The 13693-nt window shown below is 59.2% G+C and overlaps 1 protein-coding gene across 1 annotated transcript in view; it reads left to right on the top strand.

Annotated features, from left to right (window-relative positions):
* The window catches only part of Abcc1 (ATP binding cassette subfamily C member 1), a 109787-nt gene that overhangs the window by 37431 nt on the left and 58663 nt on the right, over positions 1-13693 (top strand). Inside the window, exons 4-6 of the mRNA XM_047532782.1 lie at positions 1301-1438; positions 2841-2966; positions 12843-12904. Of these exons, the coding sequence (XP_047388738.1) occupies positions 1301-1438; positions 2841-2966; positions 12843-12904 (326 nt within the window). The remainder of the gene's footprint in view (positions 1-1300; positions 1439-2840; positions 2967-12842; positions 12905-13693) is intronic.

Here is a 13693-nt window from a genome sequence, read left to right as displayed (position 1 = left end):
GGCTGTGGCACACCTGGTTTCTGATGTGGGCGGCAGAGCCCTGCTGTGCCCACACCACCCTGCTGTCCCGCCTCCCTGCTCGGGGCACTGGTTACGGGACGTGGAGATCGCTGCCCACCCAGGTTCCTGGACTCCTGGGTTCTGGCCACGGCCCAGTTCTGCACCCGTGTTGAAATCCCGGGTCCTCAAGGGTGAGGTTTTGAGTGGGGTGAGGCAGCCTGACGCAGGGGGACCATGGCCCCCAGGTGGAGAGTGAGTTCCCAGCACAGGAGGCGAAGCCAGAGCCGGTGTGAGGGGAGGAGGCCGGCACCAGGTGACCCCGGTAGACTGAGCCCAGGTCTCAAGGCAGAGCCGGGGTGTGGCCGAGGGGCTTGGGGAGGAGGGCGGGGGGGCGAGGACAGGGCGTTCCGAGCCGCGCCCTGGGGAGGCGGGAGCAGCTGTGGGTGACCTGCCCCTCCTGAGTCTGGCTGGACACCCCAAATGTTCTGCTTCTCCCAGTGCTCGGCCCCTGGGGAGTGACCACAGTGTCATCTTATTTCAAGGAAAAGCAGATTGATGGATTTTCTCTCCCTGAGTGTTGTGTTCAGTGGAAGCAGTAGCCCACATACTGGGGATTGGGTCAAAAGCCCCCCACCACAGTCCCTCTGCACTGTTGGTACTGATGACTTCTTTGAAGGCGAACTGTGTGGCCATGGGTAGGTGGTGTTCCCTCTCTGGACCTCTGTTTCCACATCTGCCAAGCGAGGCTGCTGGCAGTTAGTATATGTGAGGGTCTTTGTGCGGGACACATGTAGCAGGTGCTCAGGGAAGAGCGGTCCTCCCTAATTACCATTGATTACAGCAGCCGGGATTTGAACCCAGGTCTTTGTGGCTCTAGATCAAAGGTTGGTGCCTGGCCCTCTGCTTGTTTTTGTAAATAAAGTTTTATTGGCACAGGCAGTCACGTCCATTCATTTTCATGCAGTTACTCTCACGATAAAATGGCAGGGCTGAGTCGTTGGGGCAGATGCTGGTATTTATGATGTGATCCTGTAAGGATCTGCTGAACTGGCCTTTCCCCCAGTGTGTCCATCCGTCCTGGATCTGTTATGGTCTCATTAAATCCTGACAGCTCTCCAGGTGGATGCTGTTGCCTTTGCTTTGCCAATAAAGGGCTCCAGAAGGTTCCTGGACTGGCCCAGAGGCACCTGGTGTGACAGTGGAGCTGAGCTGGAGCTGACTCTCCTCATCCCCTAGGCCCTGGACCCTGGGCCTCGGGTCCCGCCCTCCCTGAGCCACGCCCTCTCTGCTCCTCTTCCAGCTGCTTGCGACCTTTCTAATCCAGCTGGAGAGGAGGAAAGGCGTTCAGTCCTCGGGGATCATGCTCACCTTCTGGCTCCTAGCCCTCCTGTGCGCCCTCGTCATCTTGAGATCCAAGATCATGAACGCCTTAAGAGAGGTGAGTGTTCTCTGGGCCTGCATGCTCTTGCACGCTCTGCGGAGGGACGCCTGCTGGTCTCCGTGCGGGGGTCCTGTGTTGCCATGGCAACCATGGGAGGGTACCGCAGAGGCCAGCTCCTTCCCCAGGGACCTGCCTGTTCCTCCAGATAATCATCAGGTCAGTTGTGGTGTTCGTTCTAGAACCTTCTTTCTGGCCTCCACTTGTCCGTGTGGGTCCTACAAGGGCAGGAACCACGGGCCTTAGTGGTGTCACTCTGTGAGTGGGACACACCAGCTCCACGTGTCTTTGGCCTGGGGAGAAGAACAGCTGGGAGCAGGATTTGCAGAGTGGCCGTTTCCCCGGGGGCCAGAGACGTGTCCCCAGGTCTGGCTGGAGATGTTACTTGTGTTGGCGGCTGCGTGCTGCTCCCAGGAACTTGAAGCGTGTGCACCTCGAGGCTCCTGGCTGCTCCTCCCTGCGGCCTGGAGCTCACCAAGGCCCGCAGGAGGCCGAGGCGGGAAAGGAACAGAACGGTTATTGAGCGCCCACAGCATACCGAGTAGCCTCTTGTTAGCGTTGAGGGCAGCAGATGTTTCCGAGTGCTGCGCGGGGGACCCAGTGTTCTTCAGGAATAATCATTTGACGGCTCTTGGTGACTGACGGCCTCCTGGACCTCAGCGCTAACTCACATTCTGGGTTGGACGCCTCTTTGTGACTGGGCATGCTCCTGTGTCCTGGGGGATGGCCTCCCCCTGCTGGGTGCAGTCACACCCCTCCCCCACAGATAATGACAAATGTGTTCCTAGACTGCAACTTGATCCCTGGGAGGTCCTCTTGGTTGAGGACCATGGGTCTGTTTGTAGGTGGGGAAACTGAGGCACGGAGAGGTTAAATAAGTGAATAAGGTCCCACAGCCTGTTCGAGCTGGGCCAGGCCTTAGACGAACCTCAGTTTGACTCCCGTGCCCAGGCTTCCTCTTGCGCCCAAGATGCCCTCAGCAGACGGGTGGGCAGGGTGAGCACAGGACAGGCCCTCTCTTCTGTCTCAGGAGGGTCGGGAGGCTTCAGCCTGCTGCGGACCTTGTCTTGGTCCGCTTTCTGTTGCTATACCTGAGTACACAGCTGGGTGGTTTATAGAGCACAAAGGTTGCCGCGGCTCGCGGTTCTAGAGGCGGGGAGCTCCAGGGTTGCACGGCTGCGTCTGGCCAAGCCCACTCGCTGGTGGGGCTCTCGGCAGAGCCCCAGGCGGCTCAGGGTCCAGGGCCAGGCGGAGCCAGCGTGGGTCTCTCTCATGAAGCCCCTCGTGCCGCCCTGGGGCGTGGGGTCCCAGACCAAAGCTGTTACTGCAGGATCTGGGGACGCCGGGCTCGGCTGTCCAGGCGCTCCTGCAAGTGACCTTCCCCTCCCTGTGTGCCGCGCAGGACGCGCAGGTGGACCGGTTCCGCGACACGACCTTCTACATCTACTCCACCCTCGTGCTGGTCCAGCTCGTGCTGTCCTGCTTCTCAGACCGCCCGCCCCTGTTCTCCGAGACCATCAACGACCCGGTGAGTGTGACCACAGACGCGTGTGCCAGGGCAGCCATGCTCGCTGGCCGGCGCGTCCCGGCTCTGGGCCCGGGCCCCTCGTCCCTGCAGGACCCTCTGTCCTCATCTGCCCATGGACAGTGGCGAGGCTGGGCGCGGACACGCCTGGGCCTGCTCAGAGGAGGGCCCGTTCGGGGCCGCAGGTCAGGCCCCTGAGCCTGCGTCTCCTCGCCTGCTGGGGGCGGGAGAGGTGTGAGCAGGTGCTGGGGTGGGCGGGTTTCACCTGCACAGATCCACCAGGTGTTGCGGGAGGACGGGAGGCTCGGCAGACCAGGGCCGTCCCCCACCTGCCGCATCCACAGCCGCTGAGGCGTGTGGCCCGGCCTGGCCCCAGGCTCCTGCTCCACCACCCCGCCTGCCTCCTCCAGGACCTGGGGTTCAAGGCCTTTGTGTCTCGGGGCAAGTCTGCTAATCCCCTGGGGTCTCCTTTCTCCCCCCTCCCACCAAATGCCCAGTGCCAGGGCCCCAGTCTGGGATGCGGCTGAGCCTGATGCTGTCAAGGGGGGACAGACGGTAACCCAGGACCCAAGAGTACATCGGGGGCGGGCAGCATGGAGAATGCCTGGGCAGCCTCCGGTCAGAGGGTCAGGCTCGGCCTCTCTTGAAAAATGCATGTGAGCAGATGGCTCGAGGGAGGGAGGGAGAGGTCCAGGCAGAGAGGCCGAGAGTGCAGGGCCTGGGCCCGGAGCTGGCAGGGAGCATGGAGGGAACCGCCCAGCAGCCAGTGTGCTGGACCCTGGAGAGGCAGGAGAGGCCTGAGGTGGTCCCCAGGGGCAGAGGGTCTCCGGTGGTCCGGGAGCTGTGTGGATTTTCGGGAGTGTGTCTGGAAGCCTTTGGAGCGTCACGTGAGGCTCTGTTCCTGGTCAGCCGCTGTCGGTGAGCGAACGCAGTGGGAGCCGTGTTCTCTGCCATGGGCTGTGGCTCTCTGCCGGGTTCGCCGTGAGCCCCTGAGGGACTGGGTGGGGCCGGGCTCAGGCGCCTCGGGGAGAAGCCGACGTAGCCAGGGCCGCGGGAGCCCGTGTCCGGGGCCCTCACAGCTGCCCTGGTCTTGAAGCTGCTCAGGGAGGAGCAGGGTTGGAGAGAGGAGCAGGTGTGCGCGTCTGCCCGTGAGTTCACTGCGCGTGATTGTGTGTTCTGTTGTGTTTGCACGTGTGTGTAGGGGTGGAGTGTGAATGTGTCTGGGTGTGCACGTGGGTTTGGGCTCGCACGCGTGTGAAGTTCAGAAAGGCAGAGACTGTGCCCGCGCGCCCCGCCGGATCCTCCTGCCCTGGCCCTGTGTGTGGGGGGGTCAGGGAGCGCTGGTGCCTTCGGTGGTGGGCTGTGCCGTGGAGCAGGGTCACGTCACGCCAGCTGGGCGGCCCCATGCGTAAACAGAGTCCAGGGGTCTGACTGGCCAGGCATGGGGATCACCTGGCCCTTGACACTTCCTGGGAGAAGTGGGGTGTCCTGGGAGCCTCACGGAAGGGGTCTCAGCTCTCCTGTGGGGCTCTGTGCGGAGTCCCTTCTCTTCCCTGGCGCTGGTGCTGTTGCTGACTGGCAGAGCTGACCTGGTCCTCGTCCATACTGTCTGTGCCCCCAGCAGGCCGGCCCAGGGGTGGCCTGATGCCTTCTTGGGGTGGCGTGAAGCTCTTGGCTCGGGCAGCTGACAGTGGGACCGGGACGCGGCACGGAGTCCTTCTCTGCACCCGCGAGCCCACCTTGTCCCCAGTGATCCCTCCTGACAGCCGCTTGTGGAGCAGGCGCGCCGTGTCGGGCGGCAAGGACTCTGGAGGGAAAGGCGAGCAGAGCCATCCGCGAGGGTTGTCGGCAGGCGATGCTGTTCACACGCGTGAGGGACTTCAGCGTCTCAGAGCGCCTGTCTGAGGGGGTCCCGGGTGGACACGGGAGACGGCCACCTCTTACTCCATTTGTACAGGCGGACCTGTCGCACGGTCCTGGGGATTGACGGGGCTCAGCCAGGGGTTCCGTCACAGTCACATGGTGGCTGCGGCTCCGGTCAGCCCTCTATCTGGCGCCGGGATGAGTGCAGACCCTGGCCGGGCCCTGGCCTGGCCGACACCCCGGTCGTGGCTGCCGCCTGGCCATGGCACGGCAGCTGGTCTCCCAGACTGCGTGGTCCAGGTGGAAGCTGTGTTCCTCTCAAGGACCTGGCCGAGAGTCACGGGGCGTCCTGCACTTGGTCAGGGTCACGCTGGTGGGGAAGGGGCCTGAGGGCCTGCCTCTGCACGGGGCGCGCTGGGCCTCGCTCAGGAGTTATGCTGGGCACCGTCCTGCCGCCTCTGGAAGACACAGGCCGCTGGAGGGAGCTGCCGAGCAAGCTGCAGACAGGTGGAGGCGGGCAGGTGGAGGGGTGGCCTGAGGAGCAGCTCGGTTTGGGACTTGGGACAGGCCCCTCCTCTGTTGGGACCTCCAGGTCTCCTTGGAAGTGGACGGCAGCCCGAGCAGGTGCCGGCTGTGTGGCTACCCAGAGCTGAGGCCTTGGCCTGGGGACACCGTCAGGGTCCATGTCCCCAGGGCCTTCGGGTCTGAGTCAAGGTGGAACTTGAGAGGTGGGGCACCCAGCCCTGCCGCCCCAGGGCAGCAGCGGCCACTGCCTGTCCCCAGGGAGGCTGGGCTGGGTGGGGCTGCAGGCTGCCTCCTGCTGAGTCACCCGGTCGCCATCCCCCCGCGGGCCCTTGGCCCACTCTGTGACTCAGATGCCTATTCCTGTCCTGGCTCCCCAGGGGGACTCCTCCCATCTGTCCTCCCCACCCTGGGGCTGCCTGGGCTTCTGGGAGCCGGGGTGTGACGTAGAAAGCCTTCCGGGGCTTTCCTAGGCTGCCGCCTGTCCACAGCCTCTCACTGGCACCAAGGCTGTGGGGGGGGATGGGGTGGGAATCGGAGCCTCGCGAGGTCACTCGGCAGACCCTCCTACTCTGAGTGGGCTTCCGGGGCCGGTGGCCTCTGCACAGGTACCCGGGGCTTGTTAGGGGTCCCGCCCCAGGCGCCATCCAGACCTCTGGAGTTGGAATCTTCTCTAACAAGAGTCTCTGGTGGTTCAAAACGCTCTGCCCGTTTGGAGCAAGAGAAGCTTCTGTCTGTCCGTCCAGTACAGAATGCTCTCCACCCATGTCTCCCGCATCAAGAGTGGCAGCTGAGGCTGGCTAACCCGCCGTCAGGCGTCTGTCTGTCTGTCCAGCCAGCCCAGTGCTAACACTCTGGACACGTGATTCCTCCTCTGAGGCGTGGCCTCCCTCGCCCACGACTGCTCCCCACAAGTCGTTAGCCAGAGTTCAGCGGCTAATTCCGTCCTTTTTCCTAGAAGTGGAACTTCCCCACAGTGACATTGTGGTCTTGGGTTACTCTCTGATGAGTGACCGAAGCCCAGGCCAAGGTGCAGGACATCCCTGGCCCGGAGAGGTCCCTGGCGCCCCTCTGTGATCCTCTCCGCACCTGCCCGGGGTCCGGTGGTCTTGGACTGTTGATTAAGTCAGTGGTTTTAGTTTTTGGCCCTGGGGATTCAACCCAGGGCCGCTTTATCACTCAGCTACACCCGCAGCCCTTTTTGTATTTTATTTTGAGGCAGGGCCTCGCTAAGTTGCTGAGGCTGACCTGGAGCTTGGCGAGCCTCCTGCCTCAGCCTCCCAAGTCCCGGGGATGAGCCCGTGCCCCACCACATGACCCAGCAGTGTGCACTCTTCTCTCCCATCCGTCCTCCTGCTGTGGTCATTCGGTTATTCCCCGTGGTGCCAGGGTGGAGCTGGGTGGATGCCAGCAAAGCGGAGTAGCAGCAAAATAAACCAGCGACTGCGAAGCCGGGATCGAAGGCATGAGGGCCTCTGCCTGGGGAGGAGGCTGGGGGCGGCGGCCAGGTGGGGGCTGTTCCCACCAGAGGAAAGCAGCCGGGGAGGGTCCAGTGGGGAGGGTCCAGCCCCTGGCGGAACGTGGGTGTTTGAAGAGCGCACACATGTGCTCGGCTCTGCGGGGGGGGGCCAGGACAGGAGGCTGCCGGGGAGAGCCCGGTAGAATTCTGTGTGCGACAGGGACTCCGCGTCTTATTCTGTCCACGGTGGGAGCCCATGAAGGTTCCGCACCAGCTGAGCAGCCCTCAGTTTGGGCGTGCTTTTGGAGGATCCCTCGAGCTGAAAGGAGGAAGGTGCATTGGACTCGGGAAGGTTGGCACTCGCAGCCCAGGCACCCAGACAGGCCAAGAGGGAGGCTGGGACGGGCAGGGAATACCGGGAAAAGAAAACGGGCAGGTTTGTGGGGGAAAGGGCGTGGCTGAAGGATCCAGGTGTGTGCTGCAGAGAGGAAAGGGAGGGCCCGGGCAGGGAGGGGTTTGTGCAGCTGGCGTGCAGCAGCGCAAACAAATCCAGTGTTTACGCTGTGCTGGAAAAATCTCCTTGCTGGATGTTTAGGTTGTCCCAACAAATTGTAAGAGCAGCTCAGCACACTGTTTATTAATGTAGTTAATCCTTTCAGTAGCCCAGCGAAGCAGGATAATGAGATGAAGACACAGAGGGTCAGGGTGGCGTGTGTCACTTGAGCGCGCAGCGGTGTTGCCTGGAGGACGCAGGCTGCTGGGCCCACCTCCATGGTTCCTGAGACCGTAGGTTCGGGTGGAGCCCAGGCATCTATAACAAGTTCCCAGGTGCTGCTGGGGTGGGGCACGTGAGAACCGCGGCTCTGGGCCTCCTGGCCGCTTCCTGCACCTCACACTGCAGGCAGGGTCTCGGTGCAGCTCTGAGCGACCCGCAGAAAGCCGAGTGGGAACTAAGCGCAGAATCAGAAGCAGGGGATTTCTGACGCACGGGCTGGAACGCGGCAGACCCAGCCCAGGTCCCCAGACTGTCCCAGGTGAGATTGTTCGTGACCAGTTCTCAAGGAATCGGTGTTGGGGGCTGTTGGACCCAAGTGGTTTTGGCCTCAGGGTTTCTGACCTTGCCTGGCCACACACAGGCCCACGTCGTGCTGAAGAGTGTGTCCCTCTGCCCTCTGACTGTGCAGTGACCTGGCCCGCCCCCTTCAGCTGGGCTCATCCAAGTGGTCTTCCTTCTTAGTGAGTGAGGGGCCGTTGACAAGCCTCCTTCTTCCCACCCTGGGGGGTCATGCTGCAACCCAGTCCCTGGGGCCGGGAAGCCCCCCGCCCCCACTCTGTGGTTTCCCTCTAATGAACCCCATTAGGAAGTCCTCAGTGGTTCCCCTGGACGCTGTGCCGCCGGGTCCCGAGCCACTGGCCCGTTCTTTCCTCCTCTTTTGCTGGCAACCCTTGCTGTGGGCAAGTCCAGCCGTCTTTATTATCCGTAAGACCTTGCATGTCAGACGGAGGCTTCCAGAAACCAGCTCTCAACTGACACGTCTCCCTCTCTGCCAGGGCAGGAGCACAGTGGTGGCGTTTCTGGGCTCTGCCCTGCTCCCGAACTTCAGATCATCCGAGATTGAAGGGAGGGAGATCCGGGGAAGCTCGGGAGCAAGCGCTGTCCTGTGTCCGGCCCTCCCTTCTGCCTCTGCAGGCATCCGCTCCCAGTGCCTGGGACTCTGACCAGTGGCAGCAAGGGTTGGTCTCCACGGACCCCAGGGGTCTTGTGGCTCTGGGAGCGGGTTCCGTGGAGCCCCCTACCTGTCTCTTGTCCTTGTTAGGTGAGGATAAGGGAAGCCAGGCTTTGGAGGGAAAAGATGGTCCTCTGGGCCACGCTTCACCCCTCAACAATCACGGTGCCTTGGGGCTTCGAGGTGCGATATAAAGAGGGACCAGCCGACTCTATTTAAAGGGGCCGGCTGGGAGGTGCCTCAGGTGCATGCCTGCGTTCTCTTTGGCAGTATTCAACTCCACTTTTCCAGCTGAAGAGCAACCACATGGATGAATGAGTGGATGTGATTGTGTTCCAATAAAACTTTATTCAAATAGCCAGTCTGTGGGCTGTAACACACCCCCTTCCCACCAGGTATGAAACATCTGATAGGGAGCTAGTGTGTCCACAGCAAATGGCCGCCATTGGGGTTCCCTCCCCTTCCGGTTTTGCCGACACCTCTGGGCAGATGTGAGTCCCATGCCTCTGTGACGTGCGTTTGACGGGCATGGAAGCCTTCGTGATTGTTCTCGCTGCCCATAGTGTTGCCACAGCTGGAGTTTTCACTGCGCCAGGCTCTGTTCGAGGTACTTAGATTTAGTCTCATTTACTCTTTACCCTTAAGGAACTTGCCCAAGGTCCCACGGCTAGTGCAGGGCAGGGCTGGGGCCCAGACGTCCCTCCCGGCCACTGGCTGCCTGTGGCCCACACCCAGCTACCCCTCTGTCCACACCCTGCTGTTCCCCTTATTGCGTTTCCCTCTCCGGCTCTGCCTTTAGTGGCATCTTGGTGCTTACTGTCCACGTCCACCAGGGTGGGAAGCCACTCAGGGCGGGGCCTTGACCTCTCGCTCCCCTGTCCCCAGCGCTGAGCCCTCCTCCTGGCGTATGAGCAGGTCCTCCCACGTGTTTGCCTGAAGAGTAACTGAGTCACTGCCAGCTGCACCCACCCCACCTCCCCGCCCCGCCCACAGCACCTCGGCTTCCAGCAGAGGGTAGAGCAGGCCACAGTCGAGGTGACCAGTGATCGATCCTGGAACTCACCCCCTGCCGTGGGAGGGGCAGGCCTGCGGGCAGGAAGGGCTCCACCGTTCTAGGAGAAAATCCAGGCCGCAGGAGATACTTGCCTCCTCCTTGAGTAATGTGGCCACTTTGGGAAAATTCCAGCTTCTGACACAGCCCCAAGGACCTCACTCGGCCCTCCTGGCAGCCCTGGGAGGACTCCCATTTTCCAGATGTGAAAGTCAAGTCTTGGAGGCGAAGGGACTTGCCAAGGGCTATTTAGCTAGAGAGTAGCAGAGTCAGGATTTGAACCCAGGTCCTCCAGGCCCCCCAGTCTGAGGTTGGTCTGGAAGAGGCCTGTGGACCAGCTGCCTCCAACCTAGTTGGCTAAAAGTACGCTTATGCCAGGGCCCAGCTCAGAGGCCCTGGGCACCTGCCTTAGCAAACTCCCCAGGAGATGCCACGGCAGCCAGGGCAGGAGCTCTCACCCCTCTCAGCCCAGGCTGCGGATTGCTGGAGGCGCTTTGCCTGTAGCTTTTACGATGAGCACATAAACTAGTGGACTTCACCCTTGTCACCGTGCAAACATTTCAGTGTGTGTTGCTGGAGGACATGGATCAGCTTTTGTGTTTATTTTTAATAACTTTTTTTTTTCCAGTACTGGGGATTGGACCATTTGGCCGTCCTCCGCTACATCCCAACCCCTTGTTAAATTTTTTTCCTCTTTTTTTTTGAGATGGAGTCTCACTGGGTTGCTGAAGGTCCTGCTAAGTTGCTGAGACTAACCTCCACCTTGCAATCCTCCTGCCTCAGCCTCCTGAGTTGCTGGGATTATAGAGATGCACCAGTGTGCCCAGCTATTTCTGTCAACTTTTAATTTTGAAATGGTTTGTTTCCAAAAAGTTGCAAACATATTAGTGTTTCCATGTACATTTCCCTAATGACAATGTCCGAATGATAAAGATCTAAAAAAATACAACTGTCCAACCATTATCTGGTTGAAAAATATTAGTTATATCTATATGTATTTTTTTTGTACCAGGGATTGAACCCAGGGGTGCTTAACCATTGAGCTGTATTCCCAGCCCTTGTTATTTTTCATTTTGAGACAGGATCTCACTAAGTTGCTGAGAGCCTCGCTAAGCTGTTGAAGCTGGCTTTGAACTTGGGATCCTCCTGCCTCAGCCTCCCTAACTGCTGGGATTACAGGCATATGTCTCCATGTCCGGTGACAGTAATAATAAATATCAAATATTCCACTGAACTGTTGTGTTGCAAAATGGTTCATTATATCATTAGATAATATTATGTTATTCCTTTAGTTCTTAGAATTTTCACATTTCCCTCCTCTCTTTGATCACCCTGACCATCCTTTGGAAAATGGTGCTCATCATTTAGAAAAACTGGGGGAAAAGTTCTTGTTTCCCTTTTTCCCGTGTGCACCACAATGACCTGGCTTCCTGAGCATCTCCTCACGAGTGACACCAGGGTCTTCGTCTTTCTAGCCCCAGCATCCACGTGAACTTGCGTATTGAACAGTGGTGCTGTGTCTTGGAGCATCTACTTACTCTTGTCCCCTTTTGGCCGGTGGGCGCTGTTTTGGGTCGCTCCTGGGGCTTCTGAAATCCTGGTCAGTTGGCGTGCTGCTGGGCGTGGCTGGCGAGATGTTCTGGGCTTATCTTGCACATTTCCTGACCCGCAGTGTTGCCAAGAAGAACTTAGAAGTTTAAAACAGAAACCGCATTTTGACTGACGGCCAATTCCAGCCCCGCCCAGCCTAATCTGAATGTCCGGGTGGCAGCCAGGTGCGGTGCTTCCTGGGAGCTCCTGGCCCGGGTGGACAGCACGTGGGTAGAGCGCCCTGTCTTGGCTGGCCCTGCCACGTGGCTCGTCTCTGCCGGAGGAGGCGCGTGCCCCCCTGCTTCCACTAAGGCTATGCTTCACGTGTAGCTCTGGAGGTGTCTGTGGTGACAGTGGCCTTTGCAGGTCCAGAGGCTCTGAGCTGATGTCCCTTCCCATGTCAGCTCATTGTCTAACTGGGAAGCAGCATCTCTGGAATCTCTGGAAAGAGACGCTTCTGACAGCAGCGTGGAATCTCTCCAGGATTCCCTGTGGCCCTTAGGATGGAAACCGAGATTCCTCCTGTGGCCTCCAGTGAGATCAAATACAACCCCCACCGTAGGCCGCTCAGGCCCTGTCTTTGCCCTGGAGTCTCTGCCTCCATCGGCCATCGGGCCTCTGCGCATACTGCTCTTTGCTGGGCAGGGCTTGCCTTGTCTCTGACTTACCTTGCCTTGCTCGATCTTCAGATGCCAAGTTGACCCTCTGTGACCCTGGCACACTAGATGGGTCCTTTATCCCCTTGCCTGGACTCATTGGTGGCACTGACCTGCCCTGGAGGCACAGGGACTGTATTAGATTCATTTTTTGTTTGTGATCATTTGGTTCCTGTGTCTCTCTGGAGCCTGATTATTTGGGACTCACATCCTGGCTCCTCCACTTTTAGCCTTGGGAAAGTCATTTCACCCTGTCCCTCTGCTTCTTTAACTGCAACACAGGAATGATACCTCTGTTGTAAGGGGGTTGTGAAGAGTAAATGGGATGATTTGTGTAAGGCACTCAGGACAGAGCTGGCCCGAGGAGCAGGCCAGCAGGAGTTATCATCACTATTATCACTGTAGGTGCCAAGCGCCACAAAGACAGGGTGGTGTCTCTACTCAGATTCGTTTATGGGACTCAGCACATAGTAGGCACACAGGAAATATTTGATGGATAAGTGTAGCGGAGCTAAGCATCCATAGGGGATATAAAATCATGTAAGTGTTTAGCTCTTTGTAGAGTGCCTGACACATAGTAGGTACTCAGTCAGTACCTGTTCAATGAATGAGTGAATACAGTGGAGGATAATAGTGGCACCAGTTCATGGGGTTGTCGTGGGAGATAAGGCAGGGCTCAAGTGCTTTGGAGAGTGGCGAGCACATAGTAGGTGCTCAGGAAGCACTTGCAGAGAGAGCGAGTCCACCATGGAGAAGGTGACCACAGCTCGGGGCCCGTGTGGGTTGCAGGTCGGGTGGGCTGGCCCTGTGGCACTGTGCGCCCGCCAGGTACTCTCGGGATGTTTGCTGGTGACGCAGGAGGAGCAGCTGGGTCTCTTCCTCCCGGGGCTCAGGAGAGGAAGCTAGGCCATGGGCGAGGACGGCGGCCCTGGCAGGAAGGGGTCTGCTCTGCAGCGATGGCAGTGTGACATTGTGTACCCCTCCTCCCCACCCTGTGCTCTTCTCTACCAGAATCCTTGCCCGGAATCCAGCGCCTCCTTCCTGTCCAGGATCACCTTCTGGTGGATCACAGGGTAAGGCCAGGGCCCCGGCCCGCGGCGGGTGGAGGGAAGGACAGACGAATGCGTCTCGCAGCTCCGCTCACAGCCGGAGTCTTCCGGGGCTGGGCGCCGACTCTGTCCCCAGGTTCACGAACCTGAGTGTGACGTCCACACAGACCTCAAGTTGCTGTCCTGGGGACGCGGCTGCAGCTTACCGAGCCGTCAGGGCCTCTCAGGGAGCGAAGAGGTGGGGACATGCATGTGTGTGGACGGACAGAGGCAGAGGGCTGCCCGGACGTGGGTGACGAGGTGGATTCTTGGTACGGCTCATGGGGTTTTTCTAGAAGTCTGATTTTATTTTTTGAAAGGTGAAAATTTTAGTTTTGTTTTTTATTCTCAAAGTCCTCACATAGACCAGTACAGATCAAGCATCCCAAATCTGGAATCTGAAATACCCCGAAATCCAAAACTTTCTGAGCCCGACCGTGACGCCACAGGGGAAGATTCCTCCCCTGGCCTCAGGTGACAGGTCACAGTCAAAACACGGGTGCACCAAAAATCGGCACAAGGGGTCCTCCAGGCTGCGAGGAAAAGGTGTATTGGAGACGTGAATGAATCTCGTGGGGCTGGGGCTGGGGCTCAGTGGTAGAGCGCTTGCCTGGCATGTGCGAGGCACAGGGTTCGATTCCAAGCACCACATATAAATAAATAGATAAATACATATGTGCATACATACATACATACATGTGCCGTGTCTATCTACAACTAAAAATATTAAAAAAAAAAAACGAATCTAGTTCTCAGACTGGGTCCCATCCCATC

This window comes from Sciurus carolinensis, chromosome 18 (genome assembly GCF_902686445.1).
Source record: "Sciurus carolinensis chromosome 18, mSciCar1.2, whole genome shotgun sequence".
NCBI lineage: Eukaryota > Metazoa > Chordata > Mammalia > Rodentia > Sciuridae > Sciurus > Sciurus carolinensis.
Note: the sequence above shows the minus strand (reverse complement) of the source record. Positions and strands in the feature narration are given on the sequence as shown.